The following is a 26,031-nucleotide window of genomic DNA, read 5'->3' on the forward strand; positions in this document are numbered from 1 at the left end:
AATGCTGCAGTCTGGTCCCCAGTACCCTCCTGGACCCATCCCCTGCCTCTCTTCTCCGAGCCCTGACCTGCAATCATTCTGCACCTATTGCCAGTCCCTAAATCCCTGGATGTGTTTGCACATTCTTGTTCTTAGCAAATTCATTGCTGCTTTCTAAGTCTCAGTTCAAGTGCAATTTTAAAGCCTGTTCTGACTTCCCCAACACAGATCAGGGCATCCCCTGACAGTGAGGGTCATTGGACCGTGGGCCTGTGCCCATTACACTGCCTATCATCCAGTATTGCCACTGACTCCCTGCAGGTCTCTCTCCCAAAGAGACGAGGAGTACCTCGAGGTCAGGCACATTATCTTTTCATATCCGGGTCACCAGCAGTTAGCACCCTGCCTGGCACATACATGCCCAGTCAATATTTATTCAATGAATGGGTGACTGAGTGAATTGTACCTTTTCTACACAAGTCAACAGGTATTCTGACAAACTCACATCAAAATTACTTGGGCTACTGGGTTGGCTTAAAATGCAGATCTCTGGACCCTATTCCAAACCTACAGAATGAAAACTTCCAGGGAAGGGCTGAGCAGTCAGCCCTTTAACAAGCTCCTGGGTGACTGTTTTTCACATTTGGCCTGGTGGGGCACAGCTGTTACCCCACTGGATGCCACTCACCTGTCTCCTTACACAGGAAATCCTCTCCACACCGTGCTTGACTTACACAAGCTGTGGGACTGCGACAGCTGATTTGATCCCAGATGTCGCCGCTGCACAAGGTTCCCCCAAACTTGCTGGGCTGCAGGAGGCCCCGGTGTCGGTACTAAATTGGATTTCAAGCAGACACTTTCATTGTCTATCAATCAAACAAGATTTGTGCTGGCGGATCTCAGCTCAACATAAGGACTAAACTGTCTAATGATTGAGAGCTGCCTAAAAAGCTGTCTTCTGAAGGGATGAGTGTTCCTAAATGGTGGTGTTCAGCCAGAGGGGGCAGGAATATTGAATAGGGCCTCCAAAGATCAAATGGAAACCTTGTTAGGAAGGACCTTCTCCCCCCCACCTTCAACCAGTTGGTACCTATCCATCGTTCATGACTCAATAGTGTACCCCCACTACATATTCTAGAGTTCCGTGTGCCTCCTTCTGCTCTCACTTGTCAAAGAAGGTTGTTATTATCCCTGGTCTACTTACTTATTTACCTTTCTCACTAGTTTAAGAACAGTTTGCATATAAGAGGAGGAGTGGCAAAATGAGGACCTTGTCTTACTTGGTTTCATACCCTTGACACTTGATCTAGGGTCTATGCAGGAGGCACTTTTATAAGCTATTTATTGCTTTCGCTCTATACCATTTCTTCTGGTCATGGCATCCTCCCTTTCCTTGGGACACACCTCATATGGTTCAGGTGGGGATGATCTCACCCCCCAAGTCATGGGAATGCATGGGTTTGAACCAGGTCGTGCCAACCAGAGCACCATATCTGCAAAATTGCAATGATTGGTTTAGGGTTTGGTTCATAACGCAACCTTAGAGCAATAATTATTCTCCCTGAAGATTTTCTTTCAGAACTATTGGAAAAGATCATTTCTTTTTGCTGAAGTTGCTGGGAACTGTGGGCATCAATTGGTCATCTAGCCTACTATGTAGAAAAAGCCCATCCAAGAGATAGAGACAACATCTGAATCCCTGGGTCTAGCTTCAATTGCACACGAACAAATACCTGTTCAAAGAAGAACAGGAAGAATAAAAATGCATACCAATCTTGGAGCTCTCTGGTTTCATGATACTGCTTTCTATATGGTGTACACCTTCAGGCACTGGTGTAGAAGGAGGAAGTTGAACACTAAGATATTTGGAGAAGTATAAGGTTCCATTCCCACCTTCAAGTAGCTTAAAGTCTACTTGAGGAGATAAAATGGATAATGATAGGAAACATGCTGTGAGGAGAGTTCCATGTAGAGTGTCCACAAAGGGAATTTGCAGCACTATATTTTCTGCTGCTTCTTGCCTTGGATCAGCCCACAAGCTCCTCCTTCAAGACTGTTCATAACTGAGTGGGAAAGCAACAGTTTGAGCATAAGGAAAGTGGATTCTTAGCCTAGTACACCCACCTGCCATTCCTTCCGCCCTCTCTCCCTCCCTCCCTTCCTTTCTTCCGTCTTTTCTTCTTTCTTTCTTCCTTTTCTTTCTTTCTCTTCTTTCTTGTTTTATATAGTTGGTGCACAATATTAAATTAATTTCAGTTGTACAAGAGAGTGATTCAACTTCTCTATGTTTTAATATGTTCATGAGCATAGCTACAATCTGTCACCGTACAATGCTATTACAGTACCATTGACTATATCCCCAATATTGTACTTTTCATTCCTATGACCTACTTATTCCATAACTGGAAACCTGTATCTCTCACTCCCCTTACCATTTTGTCCATTTCCTCCACTCCCAACCCTCTGGCAACCATCAATTTTTTCTCTGTACTTATAGGTTTGACCTGCTTTTTGTTTGTTTATTCTTGAATTTATTTCTTGCTTGCTGTATACAGTATCAGTGCCTGGTACTTTGTGTGTCAGTTTCCAAATCTGTAGAATGAAGTGGTCAACCAAGGCAACCTCACTAATTATAGTTACTAATGATTCTTTCACTTATGTCCTGTAGATACAAGAGCATAAGCATGAGAGATTAGACTGACTAGGTTCAGACCCCAGAGTCACTTACCAAGTCACCAAGAGCAAACCATTTACATTTTCTGAGTCCTGTTTTCTAATGTCAAGTGGATGTGACGACCCCACATTTTGAAAGGGTGTTGTGAGAACTGAGTGAGAGAATGTGTGAGGAAAGCACCCAGGCCCATGTCTGGCACTTTATTGGTGCTCACTAAACAGAAGAGGTGTCTGCATCATTATCAATGGAATCTTTTCCAGCTGATTCCACTGGATGTGTGTAGAACAGGGCAACGTTGCCTTCTCTTTCCTCTTGCCTACTTCTGTCTCCACAATTTCTCATTAGTGAAGAGACAGAAAGGTCTGCCAAAAAAAAAAAGGTGAAGAGCAAACCTGTCCGTTTGCCTTTCCTGCCTCCCAGTTAATAAGATTGTAAACTCAATGGGAAGAGATTATAATTAACAATCAGTTTGGGAATATTAGGATATTTTCATTCTCTTCCCACATCTTGCCAAGATGCAGTACATAAAGGAAGGCTCAGCATACCAAGGTAGAGCCAAGTCTTTTCACTCTTCATAAAGTTCATCAGAGTTTTAAGACCTGCAATTACCAGTATGATGGTGATGGTAGCTACCATTTTTTGAGTGCCTACTACTGGCTGGACACTTCACATTCTTTATCTCATTTAATCCTCACAAGTTGAGGAGGTTAAGCGTCATTCTGAATCCCATTTTAAGCTGGGTTGGAATGCCAGTTCTGCTACTTACTATCGGTGTGTCATTGAGTAAATGACTTAACATCTCTGACCCTCTGTTTTCTCATCTGTGGAAAGAGAGACCTGAGAGTCTTGAGGAGACTAGTGATAAGGAAGTCAGCACATTGGCCTGGTTCCTGGAATGCACTCACAAATAATAGCTATAACATCAGCATCATTTTTTGTAGCCAGCTCTTGGATACTCCAGAAGGATTTATGGCTGAATGGGTTGGGTATTGGATTACATGGCCACTAATATCACTTACAACTCTCCACAGGGTTCATGGGGAGGCAGTAGAGTGAAATGGTCAGGCACATGGGCATTTGGGGATCAGACTGACCAAGTATTAAGTCTAGGCTGTGCCTCCCTCTTTATGGGTAACCTAACCAAAGGGACAATGGTTTCTATCTATCACAGTTGGCTATGAAAGTCAACTAAGACGATTTATTAAAGCAGGATCACGGTGCCTGGTATATAGAAATCATTTAATAAATGGTAACTATAAATGCCATCATCATCCTTCTTGTGGTTTCTGTATTGGAATGCTGGTGCAGACACGAGGTTCATTCCCACCAACTCTCCATTTTCTGGGTTATTATCAAATAATGAAGACATTGCTCTGCAGAGAGGCTGGTGCAACTACTCCCTTAGGGACTTCTCCGTGCTGGTGCCTCTGTTGGTATCATTAAGACATAATTTTCTTTTCTAGCTGGTCGATAATGTTTCTCTCCAGAAATGCACATCTTTGTTTGGGTGATTTTGAGAGAAGGGAAAAAAAGCATATTAATAAGAAGAAATTAGGGGTGGTCTTTTGCTTCAGTAATTAACAGAATTTAATGATTTTAAGTATTATTTTAGAGACACATTGCTTTTCGAGTCATGAAAGGAGTAATTCAATTCTGATTTAAATAGTAAGCCATTCACCTGTGCTAGCTATGTAAACTGCAACCCATGAGGAAAAAATATATATCGTTTAGATGTATAATAAGTTAAATAATGGCCATGCAAAGAAATCAAGTCCTAGTCCTTGAAAGTTGTAAATGTTACCTTATTTGGAAGAAAGGGTCTTTTGCAGATATTATCAAGGTTTTTGAAATGAAGAGATTATACTGAATTATCCAGGTAGGCCCTAAATGTCATCACAGTGCCCCTATAAGGGGAAGGCAGAGGGAGATTTAACACAGACACACAAAGGAGACCCACGGAAGAGGAGGAGGCAGTATGGCCAGAGAGGCAGAGATTGGGGCACAGAGGTCGACCACAAGGCAAAGATCGCCAATGGCCACCGGAAGCCAGAGGCAAAGAACAGATTCTCCCCTGCAGAGCCTTCAGAGGGAGCATGGCCCTGCCAGACTTCCGGCCTCCAGAACTGCGAGAGAACACATTTGTTGTTTTAAGCAACCAGGTTCGTGGCAATTTGTTACAGCAGATTCAGAAAACTAACATAGGCTATCAAAGCAAGATGAGATTTTGGGAGCTAGATAATTTTGCACAGTGCAGTCTAGAATTCCTTGGTGTATCTCAGAAACAGGAGAGGCAGAATAAATACTATCGCACTTAGGAGCTGAATAGACTAGGTCCAAATTGTGTTTCCATTTGTAATGATTTTGAATTCCGTGTGATTCTGAACAACTCGTCAGACCTTCACAGAGTAGCCCGGCCCCTAGCTGGGAGTGGGCCTGGAGGCAGGAGAACCACCAGCACCCTCTGCACTGCAGAAGTGCAAGGTGAGGGAAGAGCAGGTCTTGATTTGGGCAGCGGGAGTTGGTTGGAGATTGAACATTTATTGTACACCAGGTGCATGAAAAAAGAGCCTATTGCATACCTTACTCGTTTCATACTCATAATAACTCTTTGCTAGGAGTACCACTACTGTTTCCATTTATAGATAAGGAATCATAATACATGGATCAAAATACATGTCCAAAGTAACACAGCAAAGAAGGCGCAAAGCCAGAATCTAAACTGAAGAATCAGAGCCTGAACACTTGGCCTTGAGAGTAATGTGCCAATACACGTGGTTTAGGCAGTGGTCTACCAACTGGGAGAGGTAGGGGCCTGGAGGTGCCTCACCCTGGATGCATTAGTAAAAGCATGTGTTGTCTGTAGAGATTTTAAAATAGTGATAAAACAGGACGGAAATTGTTCTGCCTTTTATCATCACCCCGAGCCAGTGATCCTGAACAAGGTCAACGTGAATACCCCCCTCTCTAGCACAGCAGAGTCCTCCCCAAGTCCTTCTTCCCTTGAGATGCCGCTGGCTTTAGTGAACGATTTGGACTATTCAAAACCATGTCGGCGGGCAAGAGAGACTCATGTCTGTTCACTGGGTGTGTCAGTCTTTTCAATCCGTGAAAACAGAATCCTCAGGGACATTCTCGGGTTCATCTCAGCTCCCCACCGGTCATTAGTCCCTCTCAATGACCATCCCTGGAGGGCAATGGACTGACCACAACCCAGAGAGACCAGAGGGATCAGTGTGCCCGTGTCTGAATGGCCATCTCTCTGCCCACAAGCCATAGCATACATATCTTTGGCAGTCTTGCCCATTAATGGCTTATAAACAAAATCAGAAAAAGTTCCACCATCCATGTGCCCATGGCTTCCAAATACCTATTTCTAGACCTGATTTCTCCCCAGGCCTCTAAATTTATAGACCTGTTTATCTCCACTTAAATGCCTAGTATGCCATTCAAATATTACATGGCCCCAAACTGGTCACAAATGTCTTACCTTTTTGTCCTGGCATGGTAGGCAGTCCGTCCACTCTGACCAGTGGCTGAGCTGGCAGCTAACGGCTCTGGGGCTGGGGTTCTGAACAGCCCGGCTTACTCTCCTAGAGAGAGGGGAGACCTCTGCTTCAGTTTTTAAAATTGTTATTACAGTGATTTTGTTTTGTTATAAATTGAAAAGGATCTGTTAATGTGAAGGTATCTTATTAATATGAAAACAAATTAATTTTTCCCCAGCTTTGTTGAGGTATACATGACAAGAATTGTATATCTTTTAGATATATGATGTTATGGTTTGATATACATTGTGAAATGATTATCATAAGCAAGCTAATTAACACAGCTATTCACTCACATAGTTTTGTGTGTGTGTGCGTAGATCTAGAGATCTCCTCTCTTAGCTAATGTCAAGTACACAGTACAGTACTATTAATCATAATCATCATATTATACATTAGGTCCCCTGAATTTATTCATTTACAACGGAATGTTTTGATAATTTGACCAACCCCTCCCCATGCCCCCCTTTGTGACCATCATTCTACTCTCTAGCTCTATGAGTCAAACTTTTTTAGGTTCCACATATAAGAGAGATCATGTGATATTGGCTTTCCCTGTCTGTCTTATTTCACTTATATAATATCCTCCAGATTCATCCATGTTGTTGCAAATGGCAGGAGTTCCTTCTTCTTTGGGACCAATCAGATGTTGAATTTTTTAATCTTTTTAAAAATATTTTTTAAAAATTTTAAAATTCAAGTATAGTTAACATACAATATTATATTAGTTTTAGGTATACAATATAATGATTAAGTAATTCTATCAGTGGTCATAAAGATAAATGTACTTTTAATCCCCGTTAGCTGTTTCTCTCCTCCCCGCCACCAGCTCCCCTCTGACAACCACCAGTTTGTTGTCTGTATTTAAGAATCTATTATTTTCCCTTTTCCTCTTTTTTTTCTGTTCATTTGTTTTGTTTCTTAAGTTTCACATATCAGTGAAATCAAATGTATTTGTCTTTCTCTGTCTGGCTTATTTCACATAGCATTATATTCCCTAGATCCATCCTTGTTGTTGCAAATGGCAAGCTTTTATTCTTTTTTATGGCCAAGTAATATTCTGATGTATACACACAACATCATTATCCATTTATCTATTGATGGATACTTGAGTTGCTTCCATATCTAGGCTGTTGTCAATAATGCTGCAATAAAAACAGGGGTGCCTATATCTTTTCAAATAACTGTTTTCATATTCCTTGGGTAAATACCCAGTAGTGGAATTACGGGATCATACAGTAACTCTGTTTTTAATTTTTTGAGAAACCTCCAGACTGTTTTCCACAGTGGCTACACCAGCTTGCATTCCCACCAACAGTGCACAAGGGTTCCTTTTTCTCCACATCCTCACCAACACCTGTTCTTTCTTGTGGTTTTTATTTTAGTCATTCTGACAGCTGAGAGGTGATATCTCATCATGGTTTTGATTTGCATTTCCCTGTTGATTAGTGATGTTGTGCACCTTTTCATGAGCCTGTATGTCTTCTTTGTAAAAAAAAAAAAAAAAGTCTATTCATATCCTCTGTCCCTTTTTAATTGGATTATTTAGTTTTTTGATGTTGAGTTGGTGTTGGATATTAACCTTTATCTAATATATCATTTACAAATATCTTCTCCCATTCAGTAGATTGGCTTTTTGTTTTCTTTATGGTTTCCTTCACTGTGCAAACGTTTTTTATTTTGGTGTGGTCCCAGTAGTTTTGTTTTGCTTTTGTTTCTCTTGCCGAAAGAGACATATCTAGAAAAATGTTTCTACAGATGATGTCAATGAGACTGCTGCCTATTTTTTCTTCTAGGAATTTTATGGTTTCAGGTCTGGCATTTAGGTCTTTCATCCATTTGAGTTTATTTTTGTGTATGGTCTAAGAAAATGGTCCATTTTATTCTTTTGCCTGAAGCTATCCAGCTTTCTTAGCACTATTCATTGAAAAGACTATCTTTTTTCCATTGTATATTCTTGTCTCCTTTGTTGTAGATAATTGAACATAAATGCATGGGTTTATTTTGGGGTTCTATTCTGTTCTGTTGATGTAAGTGTCCATTTTTGTGCCAGTACCATACTGTTTTGATTACTGTAGTTTTTAGTATATCTTGACATCTGCGATTGTGATATCTCCAGTTTTGTTATTCTTGTTCAGGATTGGTTGGGCTATTTGGGGTCTGTTGTGGTTCCATAGAAATGTTAGGATTATTTGTTCTGGTTCTATGAAAAATTATCTTTTGTATTTTGGTAGGGATTGCATTAAATCTGTAGGTTTCTCTGGATAGTATGGACATTTTAACAATACATTTAACAATTTGACAATGCTGTATGCAGGTGTGATGCTGGTGGGTTTATATAAATTATCTCTTTTAATTTTAATAGATTTCCGGTAGAGTCTTCAAGGTGTTCTATGTATACTATCATGTCATCTGAAAATAGTGACAGTTTTACTTCTTTCTTACCAATTTGGATATGTTTTATTTTTTTCTCATCAGATTGCTGTGACCAGAACTTCCAGGACTATGTTGAATAAAAGGGTGATAGTGGACATCCTTGTCTTGTTCCTGGTCCTAGAGAAAGAGCTCTCTGTTTTCACCAGTGAGTATCTTAGCTACGGGCTTGTCATATATGACCTTTAGTATGTTGAGGTATGTTCCCTCTAAACTTACTTTTTGAAAGTTTTTATCATTAATGGATGTCAAATTTCAAATTCTTTTTCTGCATCTATTGAGATGAACATTTTTATCTTTCATTTTATTAATGTGGTATATCGTGTTGATTGACTTGGGAATATTGAACCATTCTTAGTCCTTGGAATAAATCCCACTAGACCATGGTGAATGATCCTTTTAATGTGTTGGCGGATGTGGTTTGCTAATATTTTGTTGAGGATTTTTGCATCTGTTTTCATCAGAGATGGCTTATACTTTTTCTTCTTATATGCTGCCTTAGTTTTTTGGTATCAGAGTAAGGCTGGCCTTATAGAATGTATTTGGAAGCTTTCCTTCCTCTTCTATTTTTTGAACTAGTTTGAGGAGAATAAGTATTAACTCTTCTTTAATAGTTTGGTGGGATTCATCCGTGAATCTCTCTGGTCCTGGACTTCTGTTTGTTGGAATTTTCTGATTACTGGTTCAATTTTGTTAGTAATAATCAGTCTGTTCAGATTTTGTTTGTTCCCGATTTAGTTTTGGAAGATTGTCGATTTCTAGGAATTTACCTATTTCTGCTGGGTTGCTCAATTTGTTGTCATATAATTTTTTTGTAGTAGTCTTTTATAATCCTTTGTATTTTTGTGGTGTCAGTTGCTACTTCTCTTCTTTCATTGTGGATTTTATCTATTTTGGTTCTCTTTTTTTTCTTGATGAGTCCAGCTAAAAATTTACCAATTTTGTTTATCTTTTCAAAAAATCAGGAGAAATAACAATTGTTTTTGAAGAGTCAGAGTAGCAGAAATCCCAGTGGTTAAGAAGATGGGGTTTGGGTGAGAGGACTAACTTTGAATCATGCCACCTGCTGACTTGGAAATCTGGTAACTTAACATCTCTTAGCTATAGCTTTCCCATCTATGAGAAATTTTTAACTATGCTAAAAACAACATTACCTGATGGAGTTATTGACAATATGTTAAAATACTTATGAAGTATTTGTTAAAGGTTGGCTTTTGTTATTACATGTTAGGATGTTTCATGAATTACCTCATCATTTATTTCTCTATAATAATCCTAGGAGGCAAATATCATTAGCCCCGTTTATATATAAGAAAGCTGAGATTCCTAAGAGCTAAGTAATCCCAGAAGTCATAGCCCAAGGGTGACAAAGGCAGAATTTGACCTAGTTGGTTTGATGGCAGAGCCCATGTTCATTTCCTCATCATGCGGCTGCTGCTTCATTTCACAGACCAGCCAACAAAATCGAGAGAGTGAGAGCCTTGCCCGGGGTAGTGCTGGTAGAAGGTAGAAACTGGTCTTTCTCCAAGGCCATGTTCTTTCTGTTACCCCATGCTGCCTCCTCAGAGATTAAAGAGCTTGTCCATGTCACACAGAGTGAGGTGGACAAGCCACAAGCTTGCCTGGCCAAGCCTGAGCTTCTTCCCACAACATCATTGCTGTGACTGCAGTGTTAGAGCATGGTCAGCCCACTGAGCGAAGACTGTAGGAAGACTGTCTGTTACCTCCAGTATTACCATAATTTCGGAAAGCCAGGCAGCCTCTGTTGTGACGAATGGCATGATTATCACCCTAGTGTAGGAAAAAGGGTACTTCACATCTCATACTAGTTATTCCATGAGTCACTAGTCATTATGAACAAGGAGCCATGGGGAAAGCAATGTTCATCTTTAACAGTGGTTTTCAAACTTGGGTCCCAGGACTCTTGTACACTCTAATATACCATGGAGGACTCCAAAGAGCCTTTGTTTAAGTGGGCTGCATCTACTGATACTCACAACAGTCAAAATCAGAACAGAAATTTTAGCAATATGTATTTATTGATCTATAGATAGGTACATATTTAGCAATATGTATCTATTTTGATTTTAATATCAAACCCATTACATGTTACAATATATGCCATAATTTTATTTGAAAACAGATTTCCTTGAAAAATAATTAGTGAAAATATGTCATTAATCTTCATGTTTGCAACTGTGTTTAATGGCTGAGTTAGTAGAATGCAGTTCGAGTCTCATTTCTGCTTCTTCAATCTGTTGCTTTATGTTGCTTTTGTTGAGGTCTTTGAAGAAAATCAACCTCTTAGATGTGTATAGTTGAAAATGTTACACAGTTGAGGGGAATTTTAACAGTCTTTTCAGATCACTGTGGGTATTCTTCTTTGATACTACACCACAACTTTTGACAAGTGGTAATTTTTTAAATGTTAGTTGCAATATGGAATCCGAAATCATGTCAATGAATTTTTTTGCACCCTCTTACATTAAAGTCCACCAGTCTATGTGTATTTTGAATGGATCTGGCACTCCTACAAGATTTTTGTAACACCGGCCATTGGAAATTTGGAAAACAATGGTTCACGATGCATATCTTAACAATGTTAACACATTTCACTCTCCAATATAAATTAGTCAAATTTGTTAATATTACCAGTGATCTCATCAAGCTCAGTGGTATGTTTTCCAAAATTTTAATTTTTGTCTGAAAGCTCAAAAATTTTGTCATTGATAACAAATGCTATTATTTGGTTTCCTTGAAGAGATGGGCTTCCTGTTCATTTTTGAGACAATGTCTGCCAAATAAGTAAGCCTGAATAAAGATAGCTTGGCAGCTATTTTGTCAAGAAAAAAACAATGTTCAAGGAAAAAAATTGGCTAATTGTTTTTTCTTAAGACAACCATCATACTTCAGTACAACAGAAGTTCATAATGCATTCTCCCCATTTTGTCACATAGAATATTTAAATAACTTGTATTCTAAGATTGAGACATTTTTCTCAGAGATTGAACTTTATTAACATTCATGATTTTTACTGTTGCAAGAGGGACTTTATTAAGCCAGACTTAACTTATTTCCTGTGAGTTTGATATCACTGCCTTGAATTGTACCAAGACCACAGTATTTTTATCTGCCATAACTTTTGCACCATCAGTGAAAGTATTAACACAGTGGAAATGGCAAATGTCTTAGTGTTACTATGATATTGTTGTGAACCCACAGAGCCCCTCTGAAAAGATCTTGGGGACTCCCTGGGATCTACAGAGTTAAGAAACTCTGATCTATAAAATGATGTTGGTATGTAATACCAGTGCTACTGTCCCTCCAAAAGCTTCAGTGCTCAGCTCACAAATTTCCTCTCTATTCCAATTCCTTCCATCACCCTGGGAAACCCTGTTAGCTCCATAAATGAGTTATTCAACACTTGCCCCTCAGTCACTCCTTTTCCTTACCTCCAGGGACCTTTTTCCTCACTCCACTATCTTCTATGGTCAATCCTGGTCCTTCTCACTCTCTGAAACAGCTTCTTCTCCAAGTCACTATTCCGTGAGTGATCTGTGAATGGTTATTTGGGGGTTCTTCTCCTTATGTATTATATGCTCAAGGATTCCCAGTTCACTTTCATTTGAACTTCTTTGGGACTTTTACTCTCATGACACCTAAGCTTTCTATCAATAATATTCCCTCCTATTTTCATTTTCCTTTGTAACTACTTTTGAGTCTATGATCTATCATTTTAAAATCATAATTATGTCCTAAATTTCTGGACTCTACTGTTCTTTTAATCATGCCTACCTCTAAAACCCAATCCTGAACAAATCCATTTCTCCTTCTTTATCTGGTTAACTCCTAGGTATATTTCAATGTCATCCTAATGTTCATTTCCCTAGGGAAATATTTTTCCTCCCCTCATCTGGTTTGATCAGTCTCTGCACATCTTCTCAACACTTAATTATCACCCTTGTAATATTTGTCTAATTTCTCTCTTCACCAGATTGTAAGCCCTATGAAGGCAGATACTCTCTGTATGTTTGTTTATTGTTCCTATCATGGTGCCAGACCCAACAAAAATGTTCAGTGACTATTTAGGAAAGGGAAAATAAAAAAGAATGAAAGGAGGAAAGCAGGGAGGGTGAGGGACAAAAAGGGAAGAGAGGAGGGAAGGGGGAGAGAGGGAGAGGAAGGAAGGAAAGAAAGAAAAGAAGAGAAAGAATGAAACCAATTCACAGGAAATAGAGTGACATTGTTTAGAGACTTACTTGAACCTAATCTAGGGTTAGAAGCTAATTAATTAATTCTGATAACCAGACATTCAAATGGCTCAAGATTCTGTCTATGTGTCATTTTTCTGATAGACCGTCCTAAGAATAAAAGTTTGAAGTATAGAGACATGGAGAAAGACAGGGTTCTAATCATCAAAAGAATGGTAGAAGATACATGGTGAAGGTTTGGGAACAGAAAATGACTCCAGGATTAATTTTACATCTCACTACGGAATTGTCAAGATAATGTCAATGTAAGCCCACAGAGACTGCATTATGATGTCAAAGTGGAAGGAAACAGTATTAATGAATGGAAGCAGAAGCCTAGACAGAGCAGGGCTGTGTTGCTGTAGTTTTTAAAAGCTTTGTGACATGATGTCTAGACAGAAGCACACATAGTAATGCTATCACTGAAGCAAGAGTACAGAAAGTATGCAAGGGCCATTCATTAAGTCATCATAGGGCTCCAACCTTTTAGCCAATATCAATATGTCCAGCATTTTCTTGTATCATTCCAATGAATCTTTAAATGGAGCTTATTTTTTGCTTATTATAAAAGTAATATATTCTCTTTAAAGAGAACATAAAAGAAAAAAATGCTTCCAACCCTCCCACGATTAATATTTTGTTGTATTTCCTTCCACTCCATTTTCATAATATAATTGAGGTCATACTGAGTATTACATTTTACATCCTGATTTTCCACTTAATACTATAGCAGAAATGTAAAGTATTTATGATGGCTACACATGGTTCCACTCGTCTAACAGCAAAAAATTAGATTATTGACCACCCAGTGTTTCCGTATTCTAAGTTCCTTCCTGAAGATACTTCCTGTAGAATGGGATGGTTGGGTTGAAGGATACAGGTGATTTTAAGGCTTATGACACTATGGTCAAATGGCTTTCCAGAAGAATTATATCATTTTTTTTTTCATTTATTTAGGAAACCATGGATAAATCTGTGATCTAGTAAAGCTCAACAAATAGTTTTAAAGCATCACCAAAAAATAAAAAAACAAGAAAGCATTTCCTAACTGCTGAGAATCTACTCATGTAAAAACACATTTAATACAAAGCACTGAGAGTCAGGAGTTTTTTATTATAATTTTTAGTTTATATCTACTTTATTATGCTACAATGAGCAAGTTTCTTTACCTAACCGGCTTTTAGGTTTTTTTGTTTTGATTTGTTTTTTTAATCTATAGAATCACCACAAGTCAATATAGTACTATGGCAGGATTTCTCAAAGTGGGCTCTGGGGAATGCTCAACCTGGGGTTGGGAAGGAAGAAAAGAAAATTTACATGGTCAAATGTGGATAAATTGCATACAACATGCTACTCTTAGAAATATAAAATGCAACATATTAAAGGCCCTGGGAAGTTCTGCATTCTAATTTGCACAACCCAGCATTTCCCCAATTTTTTGAATTTCTTGTTTCATGTAACATCTGTAAGATTGTGTAATGCAATTGAGGGCATACTGATCTAACACAAAGTAGTTTGGATTCCACCAAGCATGTATTACAATCCAGTTTCTGCTACCTTCTGAATTTTGATTTCTTTATAAATGAAAATAGGATACTAATAACTTGTGAGACTGTTTTGAATATGGGCTAAGATCATGAATGTAAAGCCCCAAGCACAAGCCCAATGTACATGTCAGTTCCTTCTCTCTAACCTTCTCAACCCCATACATGATCATCAAAACTCTCCATCTTGGGGTGCCTAGGTGGCTCAGTGTGTTAAAGCCTCTGCCTTCGGCTCAGGCCATGATCCCTGGGTCCTGAGATCAAGCCCCATATAGGGCTCTCTGCTCAGCAGGGAGCCTGCTTCCTCCTCTCTCTCTGCCTGCCTCTCTGCCTACCTGTGGTCTTTGTCTGTCAAATAAATAAATAAAATCTTAAAAAAAAACCTCTCCATCTTTATCAAAATGGTATTAAATGCCTACACTGTATAGGGCTGTGAATTGGTGACAAGGTACCCATTTGACTTTTTATTTTTTTATTATTTTTAAAAGATTTTATTTATTTATTTGACAGACAGAAATCACAAGTAGGCAGAGAGGCAGGCGGGGGGCTGGGGGAAGCAGGCTCTCCGCTGAGCAGAGAGCCCGATGTGGGGCTCGATCCCAGGACCCTGGGATCGTGACCTGAGCTGAAGGCAGAGGCTTTAACCCACTGAGCCACCCAGGTGCCCCCCCCAATTTGACTTTTTAAAGAGGGTGGCACAGAAGGCAAAGGGCCTAAAACCTGGAGTTGAACATGCAATCTCTGAGCCAAATGCTTGACCCTGCAAAGTGGCTACCTCAGCAACTAAGATCACATAATAATTAATTGTCTAAAAGGTTAGAAGGCCTAACCCTGATTTTTGCCAGGGGATCATCCTAATAAGTTGGCTCAGCTTATATTTAAGACTGATTGTCACTAATTATATCATCTTGAAGCAGATCCATTCAGTTATTACATGGAAATTACATCATGAAACTGAGGCATTTTAAGTTGACTTTGAAAGTTGGCTGAGTCTCTGGTGACCTCCATGTTGCTAAATCCAGTGGAAAGTTTTCTGACTTGGTCTTACTTTCCTCTTTTAGCCATTGTTCCCTTCTTGATATCAGCCTGCTTTAGACAGTTCAGCACCACACTTTCTGCCTCCCTCCTGGCCTCTGTGGCCAGTTCTTTTTGAGTTCTCTACGAACTAGAATGCCTCCGGGTGCAGTACTGCCTTTCTTTTCTCTTTCTGCTTCTCTCACTCTTATGAGGGTGAGACCATTTCCTGGGCTTCCCATGACTTTATGCTAATGCCTCCTCACTTTAGATCTTCAACCTAGACCACTCCATTGAAACCCTGTTTTCTTTATCCAGCTGCTGCATGTTAGATCTCCACCAAGTGAGTGCTTCTGAAGCGTGGCAAACTTTCAATGGCTCCAAATCTCAACTCTTAATTTTCTTCTTCTTTTTTTAAAGGATTTTATTTATTGGGCCGCCTGGGTGGCTCAGTGGGTTAAGCCTCTGCCTTCGGCTCAGGTCATGATCCTTGGGTCCTGGGATTGAGCCCCACATCGGGCTCTCTGCTCTGCAGGGAGCCTGCTTCCTCCTCTCTCTCTGCCTGCCTAGTTGTGATTTCTCTCTGTCAAATAAATAAAATATTTAAAATATTTAAAATAAATAAATAAAACAAATAAATAAATAAAATCCTTTATTTATTTATTTGACACAGAGAGAGAGATCACAAGTAGGCAGAGAGGCAGGCAGAGGGGGTGGGGGGAAACAGGCTCCCCGCTGAGCCAAGAGCCCAATGTGGTGCTCAATCCCAGGACCCTGAGATCATGACCTGAGCTGAAGGCAGAGGCTTAACCCACTGAACCACCCAGGTGCCCCTTAACTCTTCATTTTCTTCTAACCAGCTTCTCCCTCAGTTTTACCCACATCCAAAAGTGGAACCACCGTAACACACGGTTGCTTAAGCCAGATTCCTGGCCATGGTCTTTAACTACCTCCTCCCCCTCACTTCCATATCCAATCCTTTGGAAATTTCTGTCAAAATGAATTGTCAATACTTTCAAGGTATATGTCAAATATCTTCCCTTCTGTCTCCCTCTACTGCTACAACTCTAATTTAAGGTACCATTATCTCTCACCCAGATCACTGCTATGGCCTCCTGTGGGACCTCCCACTGCAGCTTCCTCCCATTCCTTCTCTGCACAGCCACCAGGATGATTTTATTTTTTTTAATTAGAAATCAGATAATCCCTGCCCCCCATTATAAGGCCCTCCAGTGTTTTTTGGCTGGCTGGTTGGTTGGTTTTTAGTACACATAGATTGAAGTCCAGATTCTTCATCATGATGCCAAGGTCCCCTGTGATCTGGTCTCTGCACATTTTTGACATCCTCTCAGGACACAATCCCCTGCTCTCATGCTGTTCTCATCTTTCAGGGCCAGGATCATGATGGGCCATTTCCCACTGGAGGGTCTTCAACCAGGCTGATCTCTCCATCCTCCCTCATTCTTCACATGGCTTCCCCTTATGTCCTACATCACCTCAGCTTAAATCCCAACTATAGAGAAAACCTACCAGCCAGGCTGTCCTTACATTGCTCTAATACCCTCTATCAAAAGGTCTTATTAGTCTCCTTCATAGTACTTTTCATAGCTTTTTACTGTAATGTTTTGTTTACATGTTTATCGACTCATCACTACACTGCAAATTCCATGAGGGTAGGTTATCCGTCTAGCACCTAGCATACCTGGAGTATGTACTGAGTGAATAAATGGACAAACAAATGAATGGATGGATGAAGTGAACAAATGAAAAGTATCTTCTATGTGCTGGGTACATACAGAATTCCACATAGAACTTCTGGTTCTAGGCACATGCCAGGTTTTCCTGCAGTGTGTTCATAATGCTGTTTCCTCTGCATGGAATAATCACACCTCATTCATCTGGCTGAAACTTCCCAGTTCAGTTAAGCCTCTCTTCCTCTAGGTAGCTTTCTTTGACCTGCCTGCCCTATGTTAACATCATGCCATATACATAGAGCTTCTCCTACTTTATCTCCATCCCTACACTGCACGTTCTACAAGGCAGAGGTCACAACTATATTGTTTGCAGGCTAGTGCTAAGTGTAGTACTTTGCATATGGTAGGAACTCAGAACAAATGTTGGGTATAAATATATTGCCTCATTCACTTTTATATTATTTCATTTAAATAATATAAGAACCCTGTGGGGTGGGAACTATTACACCCATTTGATAGGTAAGTAAAACAGAGTCATAGGGAGATGAAATAAACTTGCTTAAAGGTATATAGGGAGTAAAATGACAAAGCAAGGACTTAAATGAAGGTTGTTGGACACTAAACATATGCACTGTATTAACATTCCAAGATATGCTATGAAGGATTTCTGACAAAATGGAAAGAGAGTAATAGAAATAATATTTAAAAGCTTACCACGTGCCATTTTTGTGCTAAGTACTTAGTTTGAATTCTCCTAACTCCTGAGAGGCACTCAGTGAAATATGTATCTCTGTTTTATAGATGGGAAAGTTGAGTCTTAGTTTAACTTGCCCAAATTCTGGAGCCACTAAGTGGTGAAGCCAAGATGTAAACCCAGGTTTATCTCCCTCCAAATCACATACCCGATGCCACTTGAAGTATAGTTAATGATTAGTTAACCTGAACAAAAGTGTCCACATTCACAGGGCTCACTTCTGAGTCACACCCCCTACTCTGACTGTTCAAATTAGTTAAAAATGCACATAGCTTGAATACATATTGATTTCCGGTTATCTGGACAACCTTTGAAAATAGTCACATGGCCTTAGCAAAATACTTACTTAGGGTATTTTGGTAAACACACTCTGATGCCTGGTGAAATAAATAAAACAGAGAAGGATCATGATTTAAACTTCTCAGAGTCCACGACCTCTGTGTCCTATTTCATAAAACAGAGGTCATCCTCCATGTTTGAGGTTCTCACTCATGTTTCAATCAGTCCTTCTAAAGGAATTTTGTTCATTTCTCCGTCAATGGAAATTTTTGGTTGAAAATGTTATATTTGCATTACTTATCAAAATGAATACTTTTTTTGGTCTTTTTTTCTGGTGGGTGAGGGTAGCGGGAATGGTGGAGATAATAGCCATCTGGCAATTAGAAGACTTGACTGTTCTACTAGGTGGCCAAGGGATTTAGAACCTGTAAGACTGCTTTCTTTCCTCTCTGGCTCTGGTCCTCAATCAGGGGATAATACTTAAAACAAATCTTAGGGGGACATGATGAGGCTTAATTGGCCAGTATTCTTAAAATGCCTGGCAGAGAGTTCTGGTTGTTATGTAATGTGCTCCTTCTCTCTCTCTCTGGGGCTCAAGTTTTCTCCTTGCCACACGAGTGGATGGATTAAACCAGATGTTGTCTGTGTCAATCCTAATTCCAAAGGTCTGTGATATAGAAATGATAGAAGCAGCAGACAAGAATGTTAGAAGAGTTACTGCACATATATCCACGTATGGAAGGAGACTCATGAACATGATGATAAGTGGAAGGCACAAAAGAATACCAAGGAAAATTTTAAAGTTGAAAATCATTACACAGAAATGAAAAAACTCATTGAATGGCTTAACAACAGATTAAATACTGTGGAAGAAAAGATTAGCAAACTTGAAGAAACAGTGACAGAAGCTATTCAAAATGGAACAAAAAGATAAGCAGACTGCCAACAACAACAACAACAAGAGTAGAGCCTCAGTGGACTGTGGGATATTGAGCAGTCTAACCTATCTACGACTGTACTATCAGAAAGAAAAGAGATTATGGGGCAGAGAACATATTTAAATTAATAATGGCAAAACTTTTTACAAATTTGCTGAGAACTATAAACCTATAGAACCATACCAAGCTGCATCATGATCAAATTGCTGGAAATCAGTAATAGAGAGAAAATTGTAAAAGCAGTCAATTTTTCAAAAATGACATATTACACAAAGAGGAAAGCAGATTTTTCCTCAGAGACTATGCAAACTGAAGATAATGGAATGACATATTTAAAGTGATGTGATAGAGGCAAAATAAAGACATCTTTAGGGCACTGAAAATGCAGAATTCATCACCAAAAGTCATTCTGCATTGCAAGAAATGTCAGAGGAAGTTACTCAGTGAGAATAAAAATATCAGAAACTGTATCATATTATTTGAAAGTAGGCTGTGATAAATTAGGGATATATATTGTAAATCTAAGAACAATAACAACAGCAACAAAAAATAAATCATTTGGAACTAGAAAAAATATTAAATCTAAAAGAAAAAACCAGAATTAAAGAGCAAATGGGACACATAGAAAGCAAATAAAAATGTGGTAAGCAAACGCAGAGTTTTTAGTAATTACAATTTATATAAATGGTATAAATACTGTGGTTAAAAGACAGTGATTGTTAGACTAGATACTGAAGCAAAACTCATCTATGGGCTATCTACATGAAGCATACCTTAAAGTATGAAGAGTCAGATAAGTCAAAATAAAATAGTAGAAAAAACTCACCATGCCAACAATAATCATAAGAAAGCAAGAATAGTTATACTAATAATAGACTGCAGAACAAAACCAATTGCTATAGATAATGAGAGCCTTTCATAATGATAAGGAGGCAAGTCATCAAGAAGACATAATTATTCTAAATATAGATAGATGATAGGTAGGTAGATAGATAGATAAACAGAGTTTGAAAACACGTGAAGCATAAACTGCTTCTTTTTGCTTTCAGGAACTGAAAGGAGAAATAGACAAATCCACAAAGATAGCTAGAGACTGCAACATCCCTCCCTCAGTAATAAATAGAACAAGGAGATGAAAACTTGAGCAACATTAACAACCAGCTTGATTTAATGACTTAGCACTACACCCAACAACACAGAAATACATGCTTTTGAGTGCACACAATATATTCACTAAGAGATCATATATTCTTTATCATAGAACAATCTCAAGAAATTAGAAGGACTGAAAATTGTTTAAACTTTATTTTTATCTGATGCACACTATTTGAGAATATGATTTTCTTTAATTTTTTTTTGTAAAGATTTTACTTATTTATTTGACAGAGAAAGAGAGATCACAAGCAGGCAGAGAGGCAGGCAGGGGGTGGGGGGAAGCAGGCTCCCTGCTGAGCAGAGAGCCTGATACGGAGCTCTATCCTGGCTCAGGTCATAATCTCAGGGTCCTGGGATCATGACCTGAGCTGAAGGCAGAGGCTTAACCCATTGAGTCACCCAGGCACCCTGATTTTCTTTAATTTTCATGCAATCATTTTATATATAAGTTGAAATTTATGTTATAAATAACATGATGATGCATATATTACATTTTTTAGAATTAGATTATTTCTTGCCCAACATTATCATTTAATATTTGGAATTTTAAAAATTATTATTATTTTTTATTATGTTGTGTTAGTCAACATTCAGTACATCACTAGTTTTTGATGGAGTGTTCCAAGATTCATTGTTTACATATAACATCCAGTTCTCCATGCAATACATGTCCTCCTTAAGTTGTTTAAACTTTTTTTAAAGATTTTTTTTTTTTTATTTTTTATTTATTTGACAGAGAGAGATCACAAGTAGATAGAGAGGCAGGCAGAGAGAGAGAGAGAGGGAAGCAGGCTCCCCGCCGAGCAGAGAGCCCGATGCGGGACCCGATCCCAGGACCCCGAGATCACGACCCGAGCCGAAGGCAGCGGCTCAACCCACTGAGCCACCACAGATGCTAAAATATATTATTTATATAAAAGATGTAATGGCGATCTATTGATACTTGAGACTGGATATTACAACTGGTTTTCATCATCACAATTTTATTTTATTTTCTTAAAGATTTATTTACTTATTTTCCAGAGAGAGAGTGAGAGAGAGAGAGAGAGAGAGCACAAGTCGGGGAGCAGCAGGCAGGGGGGAAGAAGAAGCAGGCTCCCACGGAGCAAGGAGCCCAGGGCAGGACTCCATCCCAGGACCCTGGGATCATGACGTGAGCTGAAGGCGGACACTTAACTGACTGAGCCACCTAGGTATCCTCCATCACCATTATTTTTAAATGTTTTTCTCAATCCCATATTTCTATTAGGGGGTGATAATAAGCAAATGGTAAAGAAGAGCTCATAAAAATAAAAATGTACCAAAAAATTTAAAAATTAAAAAAAAATTTAAGTGTACCATTGAAAACATAAATGTTTATCATCTGTTTTTCTCACTGTTAGGTTTCATATAAGATTTTATTTGGGGCAAGAAGTGTGACACTTAAGTTTTGTAAATGTTTGAAAGCACTGACCAAACTTCCTGATCCATGCCAACTGGCACATTATACATTTGTTCTATCTAATTTTTGTCAACCATCTGAGAGAATGGAAAGACCAAAATACGACAATAGCAATCACACAATACCGCTGGCAGTAGCTTCCACTGAATGTTTGCTAAGTACCTGGCATTGTCTTAGGTACTTTTCATCCATTTATTTCTCTGAATTTCCTTCCATTTTATAGCTCAGAACACTTACGTAACTTGCCTGAGATCACACCAACAGTCAATGCCAAGGCCATAATTCTAACCCAGTAAAATCATTTCACTATGTAATCTTCCATTTTCAAAGCCCAGGTCAGATAAGCTGGCATTAGACACATAAGACCTCATGATTTCCTACTTCAGCACTTTGTGAAGTATTTAATTGGTTCTCTTTTGCCTTGACTTCAAATTTGCCTCTTCACTGGTCTGTCTTCTTTGATAAGTTCATCAAACATCAAGAAGCTTTGTTCATTTTCAAAAAGGATTACAATGATAAGTTTTATAATTAAGAGTATCTCAGCAGAGATTTCCTTTACCACTGTTCTCTTGCCTTTATCTTGTAATTATTAGAGGTGAATTTTCTGATTTTTCAAAAGTGTATTTGATTTAAATACAAGTCACAAATGAACTGCTTGTAAAAAATGCCTTTCCCCCTCCTGATCTGTTATGTAAAGGAAATGTCTCTTAATCTAGCATTTAAAAGCAATAATGATTCAAAATTAAATCACTCAAGAACTTGAATAAAATAGCTCAACTTAAAATCTTCAGTGTTTGGGAGACAAGGACTGCTTTCAAACTACCCCAAAGCTAAAATAAGGGGCTGTTTAAGCACTATAACATATTTGATGTTAAGATATAAAAACCTGAAGCCAGGCTGGACAATTCAAGGAAATGAAATGAGCAAAATTGCAATGTACCTATGAAAATATCACTTCCATTCATTACCCTACAGCAAAGGGTAAACTCATTTTAAGAATGAAATGACCCAGCATCTCTATAGTCTCTCGCCTTTCACAAGATGGCGTTATTAAAATTACTTAATTGTATCTCCCCTCAAACACTATGAGATGGGAATTTTCAAGATTCACAAACAGATGAGTAGAGGTTAGCTGTCTGACATTACTCAAGAGAATTATTATTTACTAAACCGAAAATACTTTATATCTGGGACCTTATTTCATATTCATCAGCTCTTATAGATGAGACATTATTTTTCTCATTTCCAGTTAGGGAACCTGAAACTCAAAGAATTAATTGGTGCCCTCCAGATTGCCCAACTATCGAGTATTAGATCTCAGATTAGATTAGACTGAATGATTTGTATCTAGGTCCATCGGACTCCAAGGACATGCTCTTTTCACTGTCCTGCACTCCTTCACTGGATTGGTAATAATATGAAAGACATCACATTCCATCCTAAAATCACCTGTTGCAAACATGAAAGTGTCTTAGCGCCCCACTCGGTGATCCCTAGGTACAAATCTTGCAGAATTATGACCAACTCACCGGTTCACCTTCTCCTGAATGGTTACCCCAGGCTGACAAGTCATCAAAGACAAGATGAAGAAAGTGGCAGCAAACATCTCGTCCACCCTATGTTACTTAGAATGAATAAAATTATTCAGAGAGTTGGAGTCAAAGATGTCTTCAGACTGGGACCGGTAAGATCAATGTAATGTTTGGAACCAACAGAACTCGCTCAATTCTCATTGAGATGTGGTTAATTAGTGACTAGGGTATTGATTAGCCAAACACCCTAAAATCTCAGACACCAAAGGCCACTGTCCTTCAGACCTTTTGAAAAATAATATCCATATGGTTGAGGAAAGGAGGATTTGCAGCCAATACCAGTCTAGCAAAAAGATCTTATTTTCAGAATGAGGCAAAGCCAAATTAAGAGAGAGTCGTGGAATTCACTCAGTCTTTCTGAGTGGCTCTCGGAACTACTAAAGTCAGATCAATGTGCTTTTTAAGACTGAAACAAGGCTAACACTGGTGTATCAGCTTGGTCATAAACAGCTGCCCAAATGTAGAAAATGCCAATAGTTACATAAAGGTTCTACAATGTGTTGCTAAACATCGGGAACCTGAGAGCTGTTGTAAATGAATGGACTTTCTGCTTTTCATCCAGATATTAGATATGAAGACCCAGCATATTTGTGTCTTGAGGGGACCAGATGTCTTCCATAGACATCTCCAGAAACATTCTTTCGAATTACAGTGACAGCTACACAGCTGCACCAATGATCTCATACCTCCAGACATTCTCTTACTCTTCCAGACATATTCATAAATTAATTACATAAGTAGAGATGGAGAGACAGGAATAACTGAACATGTGGCAGACCTGTCATATGTCTTATTTTGCTGAGCCCTCACAAGTCGATGATAGAGAAATGATTAATTTCATTTTGCAGTTGAAGAAATGATGGTTCAGAGAAGTTAAGTAGCTTGCCCAAAGGATGTACAGCCATCTTAATCTCTTTGGGAATGTTTAAATTCTCTCGTTAGCAGGATGACCTGGTAGTATCATTATTCATCTCAAGTAAAGTTATGAAAAATTTTAATGAACAACTTGTATGCTTAAGAAATATTTAGTTGTGGAGATTTTTATAAGGCACTCTGTTGGTTTTGCCTCTATCTTTTCAGACATTTAGGCAAGCATTTGACAGAAGTGGAGACTGTTATGGGTCCTAAAAAAACCCCTGAGGTCCCTGATTTCTGTGTCTTTCTCGCATGTGTGAAGGCATTTTTGAGTGATGTGAGGAGAAAATCAGAGGCCCACTCGGACTCTGTAACAGTGTTGTCAATGAGGAGTGATTTTGCCCTTGAGAGGACCTTTGGTAACATCCAGAAACATTTATGGTTGTCACAACTTTGGAGGTTGTGCTCCTGGCATGCAGTGGGTGCTAAACATCCTACAAAGCATGGGAGAGCTCCCCATCCCTGGGCCCAACGAGGGATTATCTGGCCCCAAATGTCAATAGTGTCAAAGTTGGGAAATACCGCCCCGCAAAAAAGCTGGTCTGCTTTCCCCTGATGCCTGGGATTCTGGTGAATTCATTTTCTTCTTTTCACATGTAGATAACATCATCTTTCTTCCCAGACCAGCTCCTTCTTGAGATTTCTCTGATGGCTTTTCTCTTCACCCAAGACTTTAGTGGCCTTCAGGGCTCTTCCTTAACCACTGCTCACCTCTCTCACTCTGCACCCCTCAACATGGTCCCTTAAATTCTGTCATATTTCCTCTGCAATGTTTTCCCTCCAAAGATTTTCTCCTTTATTCTCACCCTTGGATCTATTTCATGGCCTGGGGTCTTCCTGAAACTATCACGACAGACTCCTAGTGGGCCTCTGTTTTTCTCCTCAGATTAGACCTGCCTGTGCATTTCCACTGGACTCATCATCAAGAAGACAGCTCCTGACAACCTAAATCTCCTGCTCGGAAACCTTCAGTGGCTCCCCCATTGTCTATCAAATTAGAAGTCCAAATTCCTCCACACATGGGTCCAAAGCCATCTTTGCAACCTTCATCAACCACCACCCTCAAATTATTCCTGACATTCTAGGCTAGATTCTCCTGACCTTCCTCACACTTTCTCACTGCTGTGACTTCGCCCATGCTGGACCTTTACCTGGACTACCTTTATCCATCCTCTTGTGTCCTTCTGCCAAGTGTCTTCTCAAATAGCATGCCCACCATGGATCCTTGGCTGATGGTCCCATCTGGAAGGTAACTCCACATTATCTTAGAACCTTGCAAATATATACCAGCATTTTCCAGTTTTGACTCATACTATGTTTTTCAGGAACATGGGGTACATCTCAGTAATGAAAGTTTCTCTAGGGTAAATCCTGTGTCTGATCCTTCTCTGTAATCACCCATATCACTTAACACTGAATCTTTAATAAGAAATAGTATTTGATTGAGTGAATCTGTGAATCAATTAAAGAGAGTTAACTATTCACAATACTTTCAGATATATTTTCTCATTTAATCTTCAAAATAATCTTGTGAGATAAATATTAGCCTCAAGAGAATCCTGACAGAGAGATAGTGATTAAGAGGGAAAACGGAAACAAGGTAGATAGAGAGTATCAAGCCCTGTACCTGCCACTTTACATGGTTTTTCAATAATCTTTTTCAATCTATTTAATCTTCACAGTGATCTTCCAAGGCCCGTAGTCATGGTGCTATTTTGAAAATGAGGATATTGAGTTCAGCCTGCTGTCACACAGCTGGTGAGTCTCAGAGTCATGGATTGATAATCTGTCCAACTTCAAAACCTGAGACCATTTTGGGGTCTG

At 39.0% G+C, this 26,031-nt stretch overlaps 1 protein-coding gene across 1 annotated transcript in view; it reads right to left on the minus strand.

Moving 5' to 3' along the window:
* The window catches only part of C8A (complement C8 alpha chain), a 65,667-nt gene extending 42,260 nt beyond the window's left edge, over positions 1-23,407 (minus strand). Inside the window, exons 1-3 of the mRNA XM_046023759.1 lie at positions 23,230-23,407; positions 6,141-6,243; positions 668-812 (exon numbers count right to left, since the gene is read on the minus strand). Of these exons, the coding sequence (XP_045879715.1) occupies positions 668-812; positions 6,141-6,243; positions 23,230-23,306 (325 nt within the window). The 5' untranslated portion in view covers positions 23,307-23,407. The remainder of the gene's footprint in view (positions 1-667; positions 813-6,140; positions 6,244-23,229) is intronic.
* Positions 23,408-26,031: the final 2,624 nt, after the last annotated feature.

The sequence above is a fragment of the Meles meles genome, chromosome 1 (assembly GCF_922984935.1).
Source record: "Meles meles chromosome 1, mMelMel3.1 paternal haplotype, whole genome shotgun sequence".
Taxonomy (NCBI): Eukaryota; Metazoa; Chordata; class Mammalia; order Carnivora; family Mustelidae; genus Meles; species Meles meles.